General features: G+C 39.1%; 2 protein-coding genes across 2 annotated transcripts; both read right to left on the bottom strand.

The window, feature by feature from the left end:
- Positions 1-8,528: 8,528 nt before the first annotated feature.
- Positions 8,529-9,929, bottom strand: LOC128735983 (uncharacterized). Its single transcript, XM_053830468.1, has one exon. It carries the CDS (start codon positions 9,927-9,929, stop codon positions 8,529-8,531), a length of 1,401 nt encoding a protein of 466 aa, XP_053686443.1.
- A 297-nt stretch (positions 9,930-10,226) lies between these two features.
- Positions 10,227-11,417, bottom strand: LOC128735982 (uncharacterized). The gene has a single exon (XM_053830467.1). The coding sequence runs from the start codon at positions 11,415-11,417 to the stop codon at positions 10,227-10,229; it is 1,191 nt and encodes a 396-aa protein (XP_053686442.1).
- Positions 11,418-22,233: the final 10,816 nt, after the last annotated feature.

The following is a 22,233-nucleotide window of genomic DNA, read 5'->3' as shown; positions in this document are numbered from 1 at the left end:
ACCCGCCGTCGGAAGCGCCGCCCACTGGGGGGCTTGCAAAACTCGAGAAGTGACAAAGATCATCCGAGATTCATGATTTATGTACAACACGGGTTAATTTGTGGCAATACGAAGTTTGTCGGGTCAGCTAGTAAATAAATAAATATGAAAATATATTTATTTTTGTCTTTTGACAAACCGGCCCAATTGATGTTTTTGTATTTTTTCCCAAACAAGCTAAAAATATCGATATGTCGATAATGCAGGCGAATTTTAATGTTTTGTTTTAATGTTTTTTAACGTGGCTTTTCCCCATTAAAGATTAAAGCAAATATCAATCTTAAATACTGAGCATAATCTCATGAATATTAGTTAAAAGTTTCTGAAGCTATCATGCTGAAAACCTTTGTGAAAAAGGCGTGCAAAGTGATTTTTGATTCTGAGGCAAAAGTCTGAAAACGCAACTAGCCGGGGCAAAATGCACCCATGCATGTTTTGTATTAAATAATAAGAATATATTCAATGAATTCAATAATTGTAATACAATTCGTGCGTGCTAACTGACAATATCGTTTCTAGTTTTTACCACATGCTGTGATTACAGTTCTTAAGCGATGGAAGGAAGATGAATTATTGGAGGTGTGTTTTCTTTGGAATTCCGTATACCCGAGCATAATTTTTGAAACACAGTATTTAACAGCCTCCAGTGCTGACTGCAGTTGTTTAACAGTACCTAACAACATATTAGACATTCGGACGTAATTGCGTGTCATTTTTAAAAAGAAGCAAAGTAAATAAAGCATGCTTGCTGAGAGTGCATTTTGCCCCGAGTAACGGGGTGCATTTTGCCCTGAACTTACACAAAAAATATTTCTGGTGAAAATAAAAGTAATAAATATCAATACTTCCGATGTTTTGACAGAATGATGTAGCTCGAACCACAATTAATCGAATTATAACATTTACCAGCGATTAATAAGGTCGGAGCAGTTGAAAAGTGTTAGTGAAGCGAAGCAAAAAGTTACAGGTTATTTTTAGAAAACATATTTTTGTAATTATTTACGCCTGCTTATTAGATAGAACTGACGAATTCACATAGTATCCATAGCAAACATCGATTTAACTGGCAGAATTACTTTTTTATTTTTAAATTGTGTTTTGGCTTAGCAACAAAGGGGGTGCATTTTGCCTCGACGGTGGTTATTACCCCAGGTGCCCCTAAAGCTTCGTGGTTACTTTGTAGTAAATCAAGTAATCAGACGTTCAAGAAGCATCAGATTACCAAACGGAATGATGACAGCGGAAGGTAACGCGGCACCATAGACCGGCCGATTGCCCGCATGGTAGTTGCGAATTCAAGCACAACCCAATATTTCGATTCAGGATGTGGCCAAAACAGGTTAAATTTTCATTTTATTTTGTGCAAAAAACAATGACACGCTGTGGACTACACGTGTACAAAGTTCGGAAGGAATTGTTCTGTATTGCGATGAATGATGAAACCTACCAGACCAACGCCAGAACAGGAATACTATGTTGCTACCCCTAAATTTTCAGTTCCTGAGAATGTACAAAAGAAAAATACGTTGCTGAAAATTCGTTGTCTCACAAATGATCTGTGGATGACGTAAAATGAGTCAACCGTTCAGCCTTCCTTGATATATAGGTATACGGTAGATGGCAGCTACCATCCTGGCATACTTTGCGTCTGTGGTGCCGCGTTTCCTGCCGCTACCATCGTTCTGCTTGGTAGTCTGGTGCTTCTTGAACGTCTGATTACTTGGGATACGTTCGAATGTTTGATTTCGAGTTGTTTACCGCTCTATCGATGAGAAGCATTTAGATTTTCGAAGAAAGTGCCCAATTTTTCGTGTGTTTTCTTTTGTTCCAAAGATATCACTATAATCTCTTAATCTATTTTTGTAATACTCTAGCGATATAAACAACATACTTTCAACTAATTTTAGTCAAAACTTCTGTTATGTTTACTCACGCGGTAAAAAGTTACTCACTGATCAGCGAATACAGTTTTCAAAATACCCAGAACTCAAAAACGAAAGGTTGAATCAATAAGGTGTGTTCGGGTAAGCTGTAGAAAATTAAATGTAGTTACATATTAGAAATTTTATAGAAACAGTGGAGCAACTGGAGTAACATATCAAAAAGACGTGTTTAACATAAAATATTAAAATAAATCCAAGTTTTTCTCCGAATATCTCGGAAACGGCTGCATTTAGAAAAACAATTATTATGGTCAATTTTGTTGTAAATGACATAAAGAATTGTTATTTGTATTACAAATTCATATATTACTTGAAAAATCCCAAGTTGGAAAAAATCATAAAAGTCGTTGTTCTACGAAGTCCGTTAATGAAAGTTACTCCATCTCAGAATAACTTTTAAAAGATTGCAAATTACTTCTATTTCTTCCAAAAAAAAATTTGAAAATTTTCAAAACTGGTATATTTTTGATACCTTGATTTTAAGGTTTATTTTCAAATTTTTGAAAAATTGGTAAACTATTTTTTTCAGTGCATATTTTTTCCATGTTCAGAAATCAATTTTCTACAACTTTTGTTTAAACGTTTGTGTTTTTGTAAAATCGATGGTTTTCGAAATACAATCTTTCAAACATAATACACATGAAAATCATTACGCCCTTTTTATAAATAAGCCTTGAATCAAAATGGCGCCAAAACCTGTGAAAGGAACATATTTCCTCCTATCAAACACGTTTGTAAAATTTCATTCAAATCAAAGAGGTTCATTTCAGATTTCAGCTCTTTTTGGACGATTTGGCGTGGAACTGCTCATATGTAATACTGCCTCTCAGTTGGCGTCGAGGTATGATGCTGACCTAATAAGCCAGTCAGCGTATGTTCGAATCTCGACTGGGAGAAGCTGTTAGAGTCAATAGGATCGTAGCAACTGGCCCTACAATTGTCCTGTACTCTAACAGCTGGCTGCGAAGTCTGTCGTATAAAAACAGAAGGTCAAGTTTCGATAACGGAATGTAGCACCTAGGCTTTGCTTTGCATATGTGCAAACAGCTTTTGACGTAGGACTACGTCTTACGGCAAGTTTTGAGATAGGGTGTCATTCCAAAAAATCGAAAAATGCGAGCGTCACGAAAAATGAAAGGTTTTGAGCGCTAATAGCTCAGCGGTTTTCCGATCGATTTTCAATATTCTTACACCAATCGATCGGAAAATCTTCTAAGAATTGACCCAAATGAAGAAAAGTACGGATTCTTGATGTTGAACTATTGAAAAACTGAAAATAATGAACCTATGTTTTACCAGAATTCTCGCTTCGTGATTGGTTGGAAGATTCTTTACGATGATCTAAACCTATACCAATTTGATATCTGTGCTTGGGAAGTAAGCCAAAACAAGTGACAAAGTTTCCTCATTTCAACAAGATTTCTTAACTCCGCGGTTCAACCTAGACCATTTTGATGTCCTTGCTTGGGAAGTACGCCAGAGAGAGTGACAAAGCCCCCTCGTGCCAACAGATTTGTTACGAACGCGATTAAACCTAGTCCAATTTGATGTCTGTGCTAGGGAAGTGTGCCAGAAAAAATGACACAAGTTCGTTGTCCCAACAGATCGCAAATTCTTTACTGCGAGACGATTAAACCTCAGCGAATTTGATATCTGTGTTGGAAAAATGCGACACTGTATGAATACGCATGCTTGCCGTTTCATTAGAAGTGTAGTGAAAAGATGTGCTGTTGATAAAATAGGATTGAATTGGTAAAATCCCTTCAACGTGGGAAACCATGGATAATAAAAACAATCCTTAATTTCAGTAAGGTAGCAGGAAAGCAATAGTTTGTGTTCTTGATTTTGTTAAATTGTTTTCAAATGCACAACCTTTTGAGAATTGAACGTATGCAATGTTACTACTTTGATAAATGTTACGTACACCGCATGTAGCATGTATATATGTTGCATATAGCATGTATACATGAAGAATCGAATGATTACAAGCATGAATACATGCTACTATCACTACAAAGAGACTAACGTAGTCCTGCGTCACCTATATATGCGGTCGTGTCCTGTACACAACCCCTCTGATTTTTTTAAACTGTTTCAGAGAAAAAAATTAAATTAAATATGACCATTTTGCAATGTATGGAAGGCTTGTGGGCCACATAATTATCTATCTTCAGAAAAAATTTCATCAATTTCTGAGATGGCGTTTTTTGGAAAATCGATTATTTGTTTTAAAAAATTTTCAGTGCAGGAAATAATTTTTATTTTTGCCTTTCTACTATATGAAAATATAGTATAAAGGTATAGGAATCACTCGAAAAACCGAAAATCGAAAGAAAGCCTAGCGGGACGAGTGTCATATACCATTCGACTCAGTTTCGAAAACAGAGCATTTTCTGTGTGTGTGTGTGTGTGTGTGTGTGTGTGTGTGTGTGTGTGTGTGTGTGTGTGTGTGTGTGTGTGTGTGTGTGTGTGTGTGTGTGTGTGTGTGTGTGTGTGTGTGTGTGTGTGTGTGTGTGTGTGTGTGTGTGTGTGTGTGTGTGTGTGTGTGTGTGTGTGTGTGTGTGTGTGTGTGTGTGTGTGTGTGTGTGTGTGTGTGTGTGTGTGTGTGTGTGTGTGTGTGTGTGTGTGTGTGTGTGTGTGTGTGTGTGTGTGTGTGTGTGTGTGTGTGTGTGTGTGTGTGTGTGTGTGTGTGTGTGTGTGTGTGTGTGTGTGTGTGTGTGTGTCTGTGTGTGTGTGTGTGTGTGTGTGTGTGTGTGTGTGTGTGTGTGTGTGTGTGTGGAACGCTTTTGATTGAGCCAACATTTCTCGGAGATGGCTGGACCGATTTATATGATCTTAGTGTCAAATGAAAGGTCTAGGTGTCCCATTGTTCACTATTTAATTTCATACTGATTGGACTTTTAGTTAAAAAGTTATGTATAAAAATACGAAAAATATGAGACTTCATTATCTCATAGGTCCCTTAACCGATTGGAACAAAATTGATTGCATATGAAAGGGGAGTCTTTCAAAACCTTAACTTCAAGATTTCATGACGAATAGACTTGTGGTTTGAAAGTTACATAAAGAAATGTGAAAAAAATGTATTTAAAACTGCTTTTTGTTACATATAAGCATTAATTCAAAGGAAAACATCCAACAATCTATTATCATTTGAAAGTTACTGACGAAACCAAGTTAATGAAAATCGGACGATTTATTCAAAAGTTATTCAAACTTTAACACTTAAGCGCCGTATATTAAACCGTTAAAATGTATAAAATCGAAATAAATTAATCAAGGGTCGATTGTATGTGTTATGTATGTGTATGTATGCATGCATGCGTGTATGTATGATGATCGTATTCGTTGATCGTATCGTTTATACGTTAGATATTTTAGGAAACGATGAGATCAAATAAACAAAACTGGCGCCATAAACATGCTTGAGGATGGGAAATATGATCAATATAATTTCCGGCGCTTGTTATTTTTGCTGGTATGAGTGAGCGCCAACTAAGAAAAAGTCCAATTTCTCTTTTTCGTTTTTCATATCTAATACTCTACTCAGTTATTTTTTCAAATTCAGATGTTATCTTTTTTAGATATGGATTTTGAAAAATAAGGAACGGATATTTAAAAATATAGTCAAGTTAATTATAGATGTTCCTGAGAAATTAAAAAATAATTATTGCAGCAGTAGAAAGGCTAGGTCACACCGCTAGGTGGATTAATTCGGGTTTTTCAATCATAGATTATTTTTTGGGGTCCTATATTTTTCGAGTTACATTTTTACCTTTGTTATACTATAACAAAGGTTTAGGAATTGGTCGAAAAACACGAAATTGATCCGAGGCCCGGATGGCCGAGCCACATATACCAATCGACAGGGTTCGACGAACTGAGCAATGTCTGTTTGTGTATGTGTATGTATGTATGTATGTGCGGGGTGCAACTTTTCTATCGCCTGTTTCTCGGAGATGGCTGAACCGATTTGTTCGCTATTACTTTTGTATATTACCTAGTATATCAGTATTAACTTGTTTTGAGGTCCGACATTTCGTTTAAAAGTTATAAGTAAAAATGTGAAAACTACGTGACACGATTTTCTCCGGAACCACATGACCGATTTCAACGATCTTAGTATCGAATGAAAGCTCTTGTTAACGCTAAATTTTTCAGGAAGTTTTATTGAAAACAAACAAGTAGTTTGAAAGTTATGCTTAAAAAACCAGCTTTGACAAGGCAATAATTATCGCCTATTTTTTAGAGATGGGTAAACCGATTTAGGCGCTATTAGTCTCATTTGAAAGGTAACATAGCCTAATAGATCACTATTGATTTGTTTTTTGGTTGGACGTTCAATTTGAAAATATGAGCAATTGAATACATTACATTAAAATTCACAATAATTTATAACGATGTCATCTAATATAATTTATCTAGTTTAATTATTTAGGCATCAAATTAGAGGTTTTAATGCTGCAAATATATCTGCAAAATTTCAGAAGAATTGGTTTTGCCGATCAAAAGACATTAACCATTGAACACTCGCGCCAACTTTTGTAACACGGCTAATCGCGCGCACAATGGCCCAAAACCAAAAAGACATGCGCACTAGAGTTTTGACTGGGAAAACTTGGTTTTAGGTTTATCAAACCTTCGGAAGAGTTTCTTGAAATTGAAAACTCTATGATCTGGCGGAATTTAAATTTTGATTAATCCCACTAAAAGTGAAATATAAAAATTATTTTTCTTCCGTTTCAATATAACACATTGATGTGTTCTGCAAAGTTTTAGAGCATATTATTATTAGCAATATTGCTGAAGACAGTAACATTCTATCTCTTCAGCGAAGATAGAAAACTCTTATTTATTGTATATGACTTTGTAAAACCAGTTTTTCCATTTTAGCTCTTTTCGTAATTGTTATATGACTTTTTCATGTATTACAAAGTTGTACAAATAGTACAAAATTACTCGACTACCAACAGACGGATACATTTTAAACATTTTACATTTGCTGATAGTTTTGCTGCATACAGACACCTTTTTTCCAAATGAAGAAACGAGAAAAATTCCAGTTGGGGTCAATTGCGGTACACCTCACATGCTGATTGCTTCGTTTCTGTGATGTCAGTTTATGCTGATCTATTTTCCCATCAATTTAAAGTATTAATGCATTGAATAATTATGGCATTTCGCTCATAACAAGTTAATTGAAGAATATACGTTAGTTAAACTGCGATTTGTAACTTTATAACAATGTGATATTCAAAAACCTACAGCAACAGCGTGAGTAACCGAAGGTTAATAAAAATTGATGAAATTTATTCAAGAAAATTTTATTGATGTGAATCAGAAAGAATGGCATTACAGAAATTTATGCATAGTTCAAAAACCTATAAACTAGACCTTTACTACGCAATGTAGGGGAAAGTAGTCAACAGTGAGACAACAGGAACAGTGAAACATCGGGAATAGCTTCGCCATAAAACGTACAAGATCCATGATATTTTCCTGCAAAGTAAAGTTTGTGAATCTATATCACATAATACAGTTAGAGAAAAATTTGTTAATTTTTTAGTATATTTTTCAACAAAAGTCGTTTTTGGGGGGGAGGGGGGGGGGTCAAAGTAAATTTTATTGCGATCATTTTCAGGTGATTTTTAACGGCAAATCGCATAACTAATCCAAATTAAATTTACTACATGGCATCTTAGGAATGAGAGATAAAAATAAAAAATATAAGACCATCGAATTGTTTACTAACACCACTATTTCACTACTTCTTATAAAACATTCCTATTGGGAACATTGAGACAAACAGATGTGGGTAATTTTCAAAAAAAAAAAAAAATTGTGTTGAATTGTAAATCAATCCATATAAATTGATTGTAAATGAGTTCTGAATAGGCATGGGAACTATCATTAAAAATCGTTACTGATAACTATCAGTAATTTCAGTACGTTACTGATAACTATCAGTAAGTAAATATCAGTAATTTTACTCATCAGGGCATTGAAGCAAAAAATTGGAAATTGTAATATAATAACTGCGTTGTTGCGTATCCAGGCAGACACCAACATTGAACGCGAAACGGAAAGGATTTACACGGCGGACTGTATTTTTGTTCAGATCACAAAGCACAGGATGGAAAATATTTTATTCTCGATGTGAATTTAACAAGATTCAAAACTTAACTAACTTACATCTACTGGTGGCATCGGTTTATAGCACTCGGAAAGTTCCAGATGCGCGGCGCGTGTGTGGCGTGGTAGGAAAGAACCAATGAGCATCGCGCAATCGCTCGCGTGTTCGTCGCTGTTATCCTGTCGGCGCGTGGAGGGACAAAATATTTACTGCTGTTTCCTTCTCTCTGCTTTCGAGTGAGTGCATGCTTCGGGAAGGATCGATGCTCGATCGTTTGGCAAATGTCGTGTTTGGTTTTTTCCACTTGAAATACTCGGGAACAATCGAATGGCTGGAAACAGTGGAATTTTCCGAAGCAATTATAATTACACGCTTCGTTGCGTACATTCTCCCCGGGTTGAAGATCGAAGACTTCAAAACTGAAGAGTGGATAGCACCCCGGCATCCAGACAATCTTGAAGTTCATCATTGTCCTTAATTGGTAAAGGAGCTAGCTTAGCAATGCTTCTTTTAAACACACCTGAAGCGGTCTTTACATCGGCCACTCGAACAAGCTGGTCAGGACCGGGGTAGGTTTTCACTATCTTGCCGTACTTCCAGGATAGCGGTGGGAGATTATCTTCTATCAGCAGAACTATCATACCTGGTTCAATATTAGCAGTGGATTTGACCCATTTACCTCTAGACCGATGCGTAGAAAGGTACTCCTTTGACCACCTTTTCCAAATGTGATCTCTGAGCAACGTCAAATATTGCCAACGGGATAATCGATTTTCGTTAACATCCAAAAGTGTTGGCTTGGGAACTGGTTGTAAAGCTCTTCCTAACTGCAAATGAGCTGGAGAAATCGGCAGCGGATCGTTTGGGTCTTCAGAAACCGCATATAATGGACGGGAATTTAAAATGGCTTCAACGTGCGTCAATAAAGTAGCAAACCCTTCAAACGTTAGTTTGGCATTTTGTAATGTCCTTTTCAAATGAGTTTTTACGCTCTTCACAGCAGCTTCTACTAAGCCTGCGAAGTTGGGAGCTCTTGGGAGAATGAAGCACCACTGGATTTCTCGCGGAAGCAACAAATCATTGATCTTGGCTTGCATTGTCTCAGATCGTAATTGCTTATATAACTCTCGAAGTTCATTAGAAGCGCCGACGAAATTAGTACCGTTATCAGAGAGAATGCTCTTAACCATACCTCGACGGTTCACAAAGCGATCAAGTGCAGCAAGAAACGCTTCAGTACTAAGACTTGACACTAACTCAAGATGCACATTCTTGGTTGCAAGACATATAAAAACAGCAATATATCCTTTAACAATCTTCGGGCGATACTTGCCTTCTTTGACTGCTATAGGACCAGCGAAATCAATTCCAGTATTTTCAAACGGCTTAGCGGGGTTTACACGAGGTTCTGGCAGTACTCCCATCAATTGAGTTATTCTCTTAGGATTCGTTCGAAAGCAGGCGATACAGCTTCTAGTAACTCCTCGGATTGTAGAACGCGCTTTTAAAATCCAAAACATTTGACGCGATATAGCAAGGATGGCTGAAGGACCGGCATGAAGATTTTCTTCGTGAAGAGCGCGGAGGATTAGTTTAGTTACGAAATGGTGACCGGGAAGGATCATTTGATGCCTGGCATCGAAAGGCAGATTAGAGTGTTTTAGACGACCACCAACTCTCAAGATTCCATCATCGATTGTAGCACATAGTCCAGCAAGTCTTTTGGACGAGTCGGCAGCCTTCTGATTCTGAACATCTTCACGAAACTCGGTATATTGGATAACTTTCACGATCGCCTTCAGTGACACTCTCATTTCTGCTACGGAAACAAATTTAGACAGCTGTCGGGTTTTCTTCTCCTGAATCCTTGCATTTTTGATGAATCGTAGAACCCAAGCAATAATCCTCTGCATTTTTCGAAATGAGCTGTAGGCAGTAAAGACTGGCAAAAGTTCGATTGTCGCCAAGTTGACAACCGCTTCGACTTTTAGATCTGGAAGCTCTTCGTCTGGAATAACTTCAGAGCTAGTAACATTGTAAGGGATTTGGCACAGGAAACGTGGACCACTCCACCATAATTCATTTTGACTTAATTCCACTGGAAGTTGTCCTCAGGAAATCAAATCTGCAGGATTATCCGCTGATCGAACATATTGCCAAGAGAATTGATTGGTATATTTGGTGATTTCCGCAACACGGTTGCGCACGAAAACATCTAAGCGACTCGGATCCTTTTGAAGCCAAGCCAAAGCGATCTGGCTATCCGACCATAGCACAATCTTAGAGACAGGAAATTTCAATGCAGGAATAGACTTCATAAGCAATCGCACCAACAACTGAGCTGCGCATAATTCTTTACGAGGAATAGTCATGGGACTTAGAGGAGCAACTTTCGACTTACTAACGAGGAGATTACATTTGGCTTCTGCACCGGTAGCACGCAAATATAAACAAGCTCCATAAGCGTGAACTTCTAATGTATCGGCATGATACGGTATAATACATCTTGGCACTTTTATTTGGTTTAGGAAACGCAAAGAATTGTACAAAATACGCCATTGCAAAAGCAAATTATCTGGAAGGGTCTCGTCCCACTCAAGCTTGCGGGACCACAACGTTTGCATTAGCACCTTGGCTTTTACTATTACTGGTGACACAAAGCCAAGCGGATCAAATAGTTTAGAAATCTGTGAAAGCACATATCGTTTGGTGATTGGCATAGGAACATTATACTCAACTGACTGGAAGAAATATCGAAACTGATCGTTGCGAGTATCCCACTGTAATCCCAGCATCTTAACTGTATTATTGGCATCATCAATCTGCAGCAGCTTTTCTCTTTCACCCTCAGGTATTTCAGCGAGAATTACTTCTGAATTTGAACACCATTTCCTAATATCGAAACCTCCTTTGGCTAGTATTTTCTGCAAGTCCCTCCTGAGGCTAATGGCTTCTGATTCAGTATTGGCTCCAGAAAGGACATCGTCAATATAAAAGTCTTCACGAACTACTTTTGCGGCATCAGGAAATTCAGATTGCTCATCTTCAGCCAATTGTACAAGAGATCTTGTTGCTAAAAACGGAGCCGACGCTGTGCCATAGGTCACTGTTGTGAGTTTGAGTATGCGCAACGGCTCAGAAGGTTGGTTTCTCCAAAATATTCGCTTGATGAATTTTGGTTGATGATCGTGATAGCCGCTTATCACGATCATCAACCAAAATTTGCCGGTACATTTTGGCAATATCATCGGAAAAGGCAAAACGGTGTCGGCGAAATTGGAGAAGAATGGAGAACAGATCATTCTGAACGGTCGGACCCACTTGCAGGACGTCATTTAAACATAACTTTGACGATCGGGCGGAGGCATCAAACACCACACGCAGTTTAGTGCTTGTGTTCGTTGGCTTTAATACAGCATGGTGAGGCATGAAATAACACTGTGATCCAGCTGCATCGTTCTCTTCAAAAATCTCGTGGCAATGGTCAAGTGTTTCGTATTCATTAATAAATGATACATACTATTGTTTTAGTTCAGGGTGGCGGCTTAAACGTTTCTCGAGTAGATAAAACCGTTTCAACCCTAAGGCGCGATTGGTATCAAGTTGACTTACAGCGTCTCGAAATGGAAGACGTACGACGAAACGACTTGATTCGTTGCGGCGATGGGTTTTCACAAAATACTCTTCCACTTGTTGCTCTTCGACGGATGGAAACGACGGGTTAATTACTTCTTCGATGGCCCAAAACTTGTGAATAGAAGCAGCCAAATCTCCTTCGGTGATCACGTGGGAGAATACAAAACGATGTTCAGGAACATCAGCTGCACCGGCAATCACCCATCTAAAAACGGTTTCTTGGAGAATGGGTAAATTGTCGGAAATCCTTAACTGACCCGATTTGAGGAGACGGAAAAAGAATTGATTCCCGATGAGAAGATCAATGCGGTTTGGTAAAAAGAACTCAGGAACTCAGGGTCAGCCAATTCTATGTTGGCTGGGAGATGCCATTTTTTGATATCAATCTTTCTTGTAGGAATCATTCCACTAACTTTTGGCAGCACAAGGCATGGTACATCCAAACTATACTCACTGTAGCTAGAGGCCACTGTAACCATTATACCTTTGTTGGCACAACTTTTTCCTGTTACACCGTTTACCTCAGTGTTAGTTGACCAAGATCGTTTCCCAAGTTTATCGGCCATATCCTGAGAGATGAGGCAAACTTGTGACGCACAATCCAACAACGCACGACAACGATGGGTGCAACCACTTTCATCCACTAGCTGGACAGCGGCTGTTAGCAAAAATACTTCCTTCGAAATGGAACGATTCTGATGGGAACTGGAAACTTGATTAACCAGTGCGTTCGAAGCTGGAACTGGCACAGATCTGGCACGATCTCGGGGAGAAGTGTTGTTTAATATTGACGACGATTCTGAAGACTCAATAACATCATCACTTTTTTCTATGTGTAACAAAGTGTGATGTTTCTGGGCGCACTTTACACATACCTTTTCGGACTGGCACGTGTTGCTACGATGGCCTTTGCGGAGGCAGTTGAAACACAGTTTCGCTTCTTTCACTTTGGAGATTCGTTGTGCAATCGTCATATCACGGAAAATACCACATTTGAAATTAGGGTGCTGTCCCCCACACAGCTCGCATGTTACTGCAACAGCAGGCGTGACGGCATGCGCTGTTGGATTAGCCGTCTCACACCTTTCAAGAACAAGACAACGACTTCTCAAACACTCGATAGTGTTACTGTAGCTTGGCAGCTGTCCATGCGTTAAAGATGATTCCCAATGCTCACGCGTTTCCTTGTCTAACGTATTAGTCAGCACGTTGATGATAACCAATTCGGACACTCCGGTTAGTTCTTGTTTCAGAAACTTTAGACTATCGACATGGCGGCAGCATTCATCTAACAGTTCCCGAAGCGCTTTAGATGATTTTTTAGTCATTCTTTTCAGGTTAAGAAGACCACGAATATGGGAATCGATAATTAGCCGCTCATTTTCATACCTTTCTTCCAGAATATTCCATGCCTGTTCATAATTGTTATCTTGGATGGTTTGGGAACCAATTACACCAGCAGCAGCACCGACCAACGATTTTTCCAAGTGGTACAATTTGATGGCATCACAATCAGCTGATCTTCGCATTAAATCTTGAAACATTGACTTGAAGCGAGGCCAATTTTCATACTCCCCATTAAACGTAGGCAAGGGGGCCCTTAATGCTTGCTGTTGCACAATTACCTGTGTTCCTCCTGCTTGATCAGGAATATCGGCTGGAGTTGCAGATAAATTATCCTTCAATGTTACGATCACTACACATGTTTCATTGTATAAAACTTCGAATTCTTCGTATTTTTTATCTTGGTTATCTCTCTGATTAGGAACACAGGCACTAATGAGAGCATCATGCACTTCATTAAATTCACGGTAATGGTTTTCAAGATTTTTCGAGAACACTCTGAGCTGAGGCATGGAAAAATTCGTGGGTTCTTCATCGGCAGCTTTAAGCGAGTTTCTTGAACGCATCACCTTCGCTTTCACTTGCCCACGTTTATGCGCTAACAATTTCACCTCTTCGTCAGACATTTTCGTTTTCGCTGGATAGTTTTTTCTCACTGGACTATTATAATTACCCTCTTCAGGATGCACAAACGTACGCCACATTACAAGCACACATCGGAAACGGAAATAACGACGGGATCGCTATTCGAAGCTGAGTGAATTTTCGGGAAAAATACCACTCGGAAATGATGGTTTCTCGGTCGAACCACCAACACTCAAACACTTTTTTCAACTAACAGTTCAAATGTCTACTTTACATGGAAGTTCAATGTTCAAACGGATTAAAAAGTTCACAAAACCACGCGAAATTTGCGAATCTTCACTGTACTTGAATCACACACTGCGTCTTGATCCGGCTCGAAGGACCAAAATGTTGCGTATCCAGGCAGACACCAACATTGAACGCGAAACGGAAAGGATTTACACGGCGGACTGTATTTTTGTTCGGATCACAAAGCACAGGATGGAAAATTTTCTAATATTTTATTCTCGATGTGAATTTAACAAGATTCAAAACTTAACTAACTTACATCTACTGGCGGCATCGGTTTATAGCACTCGGAAAGTTCCAGATGCGCCGCGCGTGTGTGGCGTGGTAGGAAAGAACCAATGAGCATCGCGCAATCGCTCGCGTGTTCGTCGCTGTTATCCTGTCGGCGCGTGGAGGGACAAAATATTTACTGCTGTTTCCTTCTCTCTGCTTTCGAGTGAGTGCATGCTTCGGGAAGGATCGATGCTCGATCGTTTGGCAAATGTCGTGTTTGGTTTTTTCCACTTGGAATACTCGGGAACAATCGAATGGCTGGAAACAGTGGAATTTTCCGAAGCAATTATAATTACACGCTTCGTTGCGTACATGCGTTCTTCATTGTAAGTTTACTTTGTAATTTACCAAGCGGGCTTTATGGAGGCTCGCGCAACTACGGACCAGATTTCTACCACCCAGCAGATATGTTGGGAGCACATCGTGCCTACGCATCACACGAACCAGTCGATCAAGACCAGCAATTGCACTTTTTGGATGAACACGGTTTCCCAGATAAACTGACGCTACTGATCAGAGCTTTTGGATCGAGTGGTGTGTTTCGTGCGCATCTCGTGGACACACCCTTCGAGACGCGGCGAGGGTTGAGACAAGATTAAAATATGACTGATATCATAGCTAGGTACCAAACGCGTGCTTCTCATGAATGGTAACCCTTGACGGCGACGAACTAGAATTGGTAGATGAATACGAGTAGTTTGCTTCGAGGATCGCTGGTGACCGCGGACAACATTAGTAAGGAAATTCAGCGTCGCATTCAAGCGGGAAATCGAGCCTACTTTGCCCTTCGCTATACGCTACGATCAAGAAGCATACGCTACCGTACGAAGCTGATAATGCACAAATCTTTTATTGGGTCAGTAGTTCTTTGTGGGCATGTAAGGTCGCTCACGGAGGATATACGCGCCCTTGCCGTGTCCGAACGAAAGGGTACTGCGGATATTTGGCGGAGTACAAACTGAAAGCGAAGAGTGGTGGAGACGTATGAATCACGAGCTACAGGCATTGTTTGGAGAGAATCCCATCGTACATTTGACGAAAGTCAGTAGGCAACGGTGGGTCAGACACGTCGTAACAATGCCGGACGATAGTGCGACGGAAACAGTTGTATTGAACAACCTCACTGCCACCAGGAACGGGGGGCTCAACGTTCAAGATAGCACGGTCACGTCGAAAGTGATTTGTGACTTTTGAGATGACTGGAAAATTGGCGACGACTGGCCAAAGTTCGAGTTAAATGGAGGCGGCTGCTTGAATCAGCACGAGCTACCCCGGCTTTAGGCTACTGACGTTGACTACGATATATTGTGTCATCCACGACCCCGTTTATCGTACGCAACTACCGACCAATAAGTTTAATCTAACTAATTTTTCTAACGGGACAACGTAACTATATCAGTAAATATCAATAATAGTGAAACCTTCCTGATACTTAGTGATATTATTGCTTACTGATAACTATCAGTAGCTAATGATAGTTTTCCCATCCCTAGTTCTGAAGTGTAAGTTGAAGGTCAGATAACCAGGATTTGACCTTTATATGAATACTAGCTGACCCGACAAACTTCGTATTGCCACAAAATAACCTGTGTTGTACATAAATCATGAATCTCGGGTGATCTTTGTCACAATCTAGAGTTTTGCAAGTTTCTGAGGAGTTCAACCTTAGATGATTCATTATGGCAGTTACGTAACTATGAAAGCATCCCAGGTAACCAATAAGCATCACCAATGCTATTCAAATGTAGGCCAATAAGCATTTAAGTCACCTTAAATGCTACTTAAATGCTATTTTGGTAAAATATACAGCTACTTTACTGATAACCTTCTTATAGTGCTGACAATGCTAATTTACAGCTAAATACCGACACGAAGAATTTAAATACAATTTTAGATGCCAATTTACAACACCTATGCAGTCAAAAAGCTAATATACAACAACGTGCAGTATAAAATGCCAGATACGCTGATTTGCTGCTTATGTTAATGCTTATTAGTTACCAGGAATGGGTAGTTTAATATACAAATTTGCAATTTTTCCTCACAGTAAAATAGAAAACAACTCCCCTGTCCCCTCATTGCATAGTCAGAAAGCGGATAGTAATATTCGCCATGATTGTACAACATTTCGCCGAATATCATTTTGCGAAAAGCGTTAAGCGTAATGTACCATTTCACGGAAAACTTTTTTGTGGAAAGTACCATTTTGCGATCCTCTCCTTACTCGCTGTCGCTCGTTCCAGGAAACCCAGGTAGACCTAGGAAAACAAATAAACCTAGACAGTAGTGATTTCTGCGGGGAGTTGCCTCCCCCCAGTGGGCGGCGCTTCCGACGGCGGGTCACCGGCAACACCCGCGGCCGTCTCGTCCTGAATGATCTAGTGTTACTATAGATACTCAAGTAACACACTTGGTTTTAAATAAGAATTGACAACAGATTTAAAACAAACCGAATTGCTGACCTTTCATTTACACATACTTAGTTACGACCGGATTAACACTGAAATAGCGCAAGAAATGAGCTAAAATGTAACATGTTTGTGAAATATTTCAAAGTGACGACTACGCGTTGCATGGTTTTTGTACTACCAACAGAAAGGCTTAATCGCGCTGTTGACAGGAATTTTTTTCTGATATTTCCCTCAAATTATACATTTACAAGCAAATAATGACAGACATTTTTCGCAAGATAAAATGGCTAAAGTATATTTCGGTAATTCATCAATCACTCAAAGCAACATTGTAGCCTTCAAATAACCCAAACTAAAGTGCAATTTTATATTTATCGTGACATTTTACTTCTTTATTTGCCATTCTACTTCCGAAAACTTGATGCGCTCAAGATATCTCTACCTATAAAGAAGGATTTCTGTCTGTCTGTCTGTCTGTCTGTCTGTCTGTCTGTCTGTCTGTCTGTCTGTCTGTCTGTCCGTCTGTCCTGTGTTCCTTATAGAATCAAAAACTACTGAACCAATCGGCGTGAAAATTTGCATGTAGAGGTTTTTGGGGCCAGGAAAGGTTTTAGTGATGGTTAGAGACCCCTCCCCCCACTAAGAGGGGGGGCTCCCATACAAATGAAACACAAATTTCTGCATAACTCGAGAACTAATCAAGCAAATAGAACCAAATTTGGCATGTGGGTGTTTTCGGTGACAAGAATTTATTCTAGGGTAATTTGAGACCCCTCCCCTCTTTATAAGGGGAATTATAACTCCTCTCCCCTTTAAGAGGGGGGGGGGGGTTTCCATACAAATTTCCTCATAACTCGAGAACTAATCAAGCAAATGGAACCAAATTTGGCATGTGAAGGTTTTCGAGGGCAAGAAAATTTTCTATGTTGAATTAGGACCCCTCCTCACTTTAAGAGGGGGGGCTCCTGTACAAATGAAATACAAATTTCCTCCTAACTCGAGAACTAATCAAGCAAATAGAACAACATTTGGCATGTGGGTGTTTTTTTTGGTGACAAGAATTTATTCTATGGTGAATTGAGACCCCTCCCCTCTTTATAAGAGGAATTATAACTCCTCTCCTCTTTAAGAGGGGGGACTTCCATACAAATTTCCTCATAACTCGAGAACTAATCAAGCAAATGCAACCAAATTTGGCATGTGAAGGTTTTCGAGAGCAAGAAAATTTTCTATGGTGAATTAGGACCCCTCCCCACTTTAAGAGGAGGGGCTCCTGTACAAATGAAATACAAATTTCCTCATAACTCGAGAACTAATCAAGCGAATTGAACCAAATTTGGCATGTGTGTGTTTTTGGAGACAATTTTTTTTTCAATAATGAATTGGGACCCCTCCCCACTTTAGGAGGGAGGGTCCTATACAAACGAAATACAAATTTCCTCATAACTCGAGAACTAATCCAGCAAATAGAACCAAATTTGGCGTGTAGGTGTTTTTGGAGGCAAGAATTTTTTCTGTGATGAATTAGGACCTCTTCCCACATTAGGAGGGGGGGCTCCAATACAAATGAAATACAAATTTCCCCATAACTCGAGAACTAATCAAGCAAATAGAACCAAATTCGGCATGTGGAGGTTTTTGGAGGCAAAAATATTTTCTACGGTGAATTAGGATCCTTCCACACTTCAAGAGGGGGGGGCTTCTACACAAATGAAATACAAATTTCCTCATAATTTGAGAACTAATCAAGCAAATGGAACCATATTTGGCATGTGGGTGTTTTTGGAGGCAACCATTTTTCCCATGATGAATTAGGACTTCTTACCTTTTTAGGAGGGGGGGGGGGGCTCCCATTCAAACGAAATACAAATTTGCTCATAACTTTAGAACTAATCAAGCAAATGGAACCAAATTTGGCATGTGAGAGTTTTAGATGGCAGATTTTTTTTTCTGTGGTGTATTACGACCCCTTTCCCTTTTAAGAGGGTGGGCTCCCATACAAATGAAATACAAATTTCCTTATAATTTGAGTACTAATCAAGCAAATGGAACCAAATTTAGCATGTAGGAGATTTTGGAGTCTTGAATTTATTTTATGATAGTTAGAGACCTCTCACCCCTGTGGTAGGGGGATATGGACTCTCATACAAATAAAACAGAAATTTTTGCGAAACTCAAAAAACTAATCCAACTCGAGAAATTCGAGACTCTTCCATAAAACATTAATCAATAACAAGACCACAAAAACTATCTATAGTAACACTAGATCATTCAGGACAAGCCGGTCGCGAGTGTTGCCGGTGACCCGCCGTCGGAAGCGCCGCCCACTGGGGGGCTTGCAAAACTCGAGAAGTGACAAAGATCATCCGAGATTCATGATTTATGTACAACACAGGTTAATTTGTGGCAATACGAAGTTTGTCGGGTCAGCTAGTACTTTTATAAGCAAAAGTTGAGTGGAATCGAAATAAATATCATTTTTTGATAATCTCACAAAACATGCTAATCTCTTAGAAAACCGGTGGGATATTTTATATTAATTATGTTATATGTCCCTTTTATTCATAAAATCATTCTACGACACAAAAATAGTGATCTATTTTATTATATTTTGGTGCAGTCATCGGCCATGTTTAACAAGATTGCATACAAATGAGCCTATAGCCGAAAAATTCGAAACCAATGAAAAGGTTTACTGTATGAATCTTGTTTCGCGTTAACTTACAACTGATTCACAATTAATTTTTATTTGTGAAAGAACTTAAATTGCGCTAAAAAATACTCAGAATACTCATAAATTGGAGCATTTAAGCTCAATAAAATATTGCAATGTAGCGAAAATATGTCAAAGTTATTAATCTGCGCTGTACTCATCGTCATCGCTTCGCCCGCTGTTCTATGCCGGCAATTAACCACTGTTGCTGATATTTCTTTGATTTTTGTGTGAAAAAAAGGGAAGGAAGTATTTCTGCTTTTGTTTTCACGCAAGTTTTGACAATTCGGCATGAGGTTTCGTGTGAGTGCGAACAGGCTTAAAAGTTTCTTTTACTTTCGTAGTCGCGAATACTCAGTTGTAAATGTTCGATAAAAGCCTAGCTTTACAACCGAAATTCAACTTTAACCCGTCATTCTGGCTGAAAACATCGGCGTTCGAAATAAAACATTTTTATAACATCTTGTTTTCCATGAAACTTATTTATAATTTAAATGCAACTGTTTTCTGAATATTTTTCTAAAAGACATGTTGCAAGTGTTACTTGGGTAGCTTTTGTGGTCTTGTTATTGACTAATGTTTTATGGAAGAGTCTCGAATTTCTCGAGTTCGATTAGTTTTTGAGTTTCGCAAAAAATTCTGTTTTATTTGTATGAGAGTCCATATCCCCCTACCACAGGGGTGAGAGGTCTCTAACTATTATAAAATAAATTCAAGAGATAGACTTGTTTGTAAACTAGTTTATTTGCTGTCTAGGCCAACGTTTCAAGGATTTATTTCCTCTTCATCAGGGCAACTACGAAAATACAGTTTACATTTACATTGAGTTACACAATCAATTTTTTACACACAAAACTTACAAACATATTAAACTAATTCTTGTCAAGTTTGTTGGGGTGGGATTTTTCTGCTATTGGTCGTACTATAGTATAAAAAACAGTACAATTTATTATAAACTACTAGGTTGGTCTAACTTTCAAAATTCAAATTTGAATACCGGCGAGCAATAACTTACACAGTCATTCCTGTACACAACACAGTACGATAACGATTATGACTTTCAGGGAGCGTCAAAATGGAGGGTACTATTTCAACCTGATTTTGAGAGTGTGTATCATTGTGTGAGAGACCGCAACATACCAGAATAAGCTATGCTCAGGTTGTTTGTGTCTGTTCTGTAGTTGATTGCGGTTCTGTCACAAGCAATATGGCACATTTCAAGGACTTGTAGCGCTTGAATTCTGTCGTCGGAGCTTAATATTTTTGTGCTGGTTAAATCAAACTTGTGTTGTTCCTCGATCGCATGTTTCATTAGCGCAGTCTTTTTGAATTCCTCGTCTCTGTCCGTGCGCTCCGTGTCTGAGGTTTTATACTCTTCATAGCGTTTGATGAGAGAGCGGTGGCCGGCGATCAGATTTTTCAGCTGCTGTGTAGTCATACCAATATAAGCACTATCACAATCAGCGCATGGAATGCGGTAAATTACGTTTCTCATTGTAAGATGCGGTGAGGAATCTTTGAGTTTCGTGAATAGTAATCTGTTGGTTTTGACGCATTTGAAACTTAGAGTGACATTTTTGAAGTTTTGTTTAATACTTCTTACCAATGCAGGGGTGAGGGCATCCACATGGTGCAACGATCGGTATACTTTTTCCTCCGAGTTCACTTCTTCACAATTTTGTCCACTTTGGTTGATGAACCTATTGATCAGCCGGTTGATCAGTTAGCTCGGATAGTTGTTAGTAAGCAATTGCTTACGTACAATTGCCTTTTTCTCATCAGTCGATTTGCTCGGGGATAACTGAAATACTCTTCCAATGAAGCCGGTAGCCGTGTTTAATTTTTGTACCAGCGGGTGGAGTGAGAAAAAGTTCAAAATTCTACCCGACGCTACAGATTTCTGATATCAATCAGTGAGACTTACACTACCACCCGGCTATGTATTAGTGTCGTTTGATGTAATAAGTCTGTTCACAAGTATACCGAGGAACCTGGCTATACAAGCGATGCAAAACAACTGGAACAGAATTGAAAAAAATACAACCATCAAAGACAGAGACACGTTCACAAATCTAGTACAATTCGTTCTGTCCTCCAGTTATTTCACGTTTCGTGGGGCATGCCATCGGCAACAGGAGGGAACTGCACCTCAGACACGGAGCGCACGGACAGAGACGAGGAATTCAAAAAGACTGCGCTGATGAAACATGCGATCGAGGAACAACACAAGTTTGATTTAACCAGCACAAAAATATTAAGCTCCGACGACAGAATTCAAGCACTACAAGTGCTTGAAATGTGCCATATTGCTTGTGACAGAACCGCAATCAACTACAGAACAGACACAAACAACCTGAGCATAGCTTATTCTGGTATGTTGCGGTCTCTCACACAATGATACACACTCTCAAAATCAGGTTGAAATAGTACTCTCCATTTTGACGCTCCCTGAAAGTCATAACCGTACTGTGTTGTGTACAGGAATGACCGTGTACGTTATTGCTCGCCGGTATTCAAATTTGAATTTTCAAAGTTAGACCAACCTAGTAGTTTATAATAAATTGTACTGTTTTTTATAGTGTAGTTCGACCAATAGCAGAAAAAACCCACCCCAACAAACTTGACAAGAATTAGTTTAATATGTTTGTGAGTTTTGTGTGTAAAAAATTGATTTTGTAACTCAATGTAAATGTAAACTGTATTTTCGTAGTTGCCCTGATGAAGAGGAAATAAATCCTTGAAACGTTGGCCTAGACAGCAAATAAACTAGTTTACTAGTAATCCGCAGACCAAAACGCCATCACTAAAACCATAAATTCAAGACTCCAAAATCTCCCACATGCCAAATTTGGTTCCATTTGCTTGATT

Source organism: Sabethes cyaneus, chromosome 2 (genome assembly GCF_943734655.1).
Source record: "Sabethes cyaneus chromosome 2, idSabCyanKW18_F2, whole genome shotgun sequence".
In the NCBI taxonomy this organism is placed as follows: Eukaryota; Metazoa; Arthropoda; class Insecta; order Diptera; family Culicidae; genus Sabethes; species Sabethes cyaneus.
This window is presented reverse-complemented; position numbering and strand designations above follow the sequence as displayed.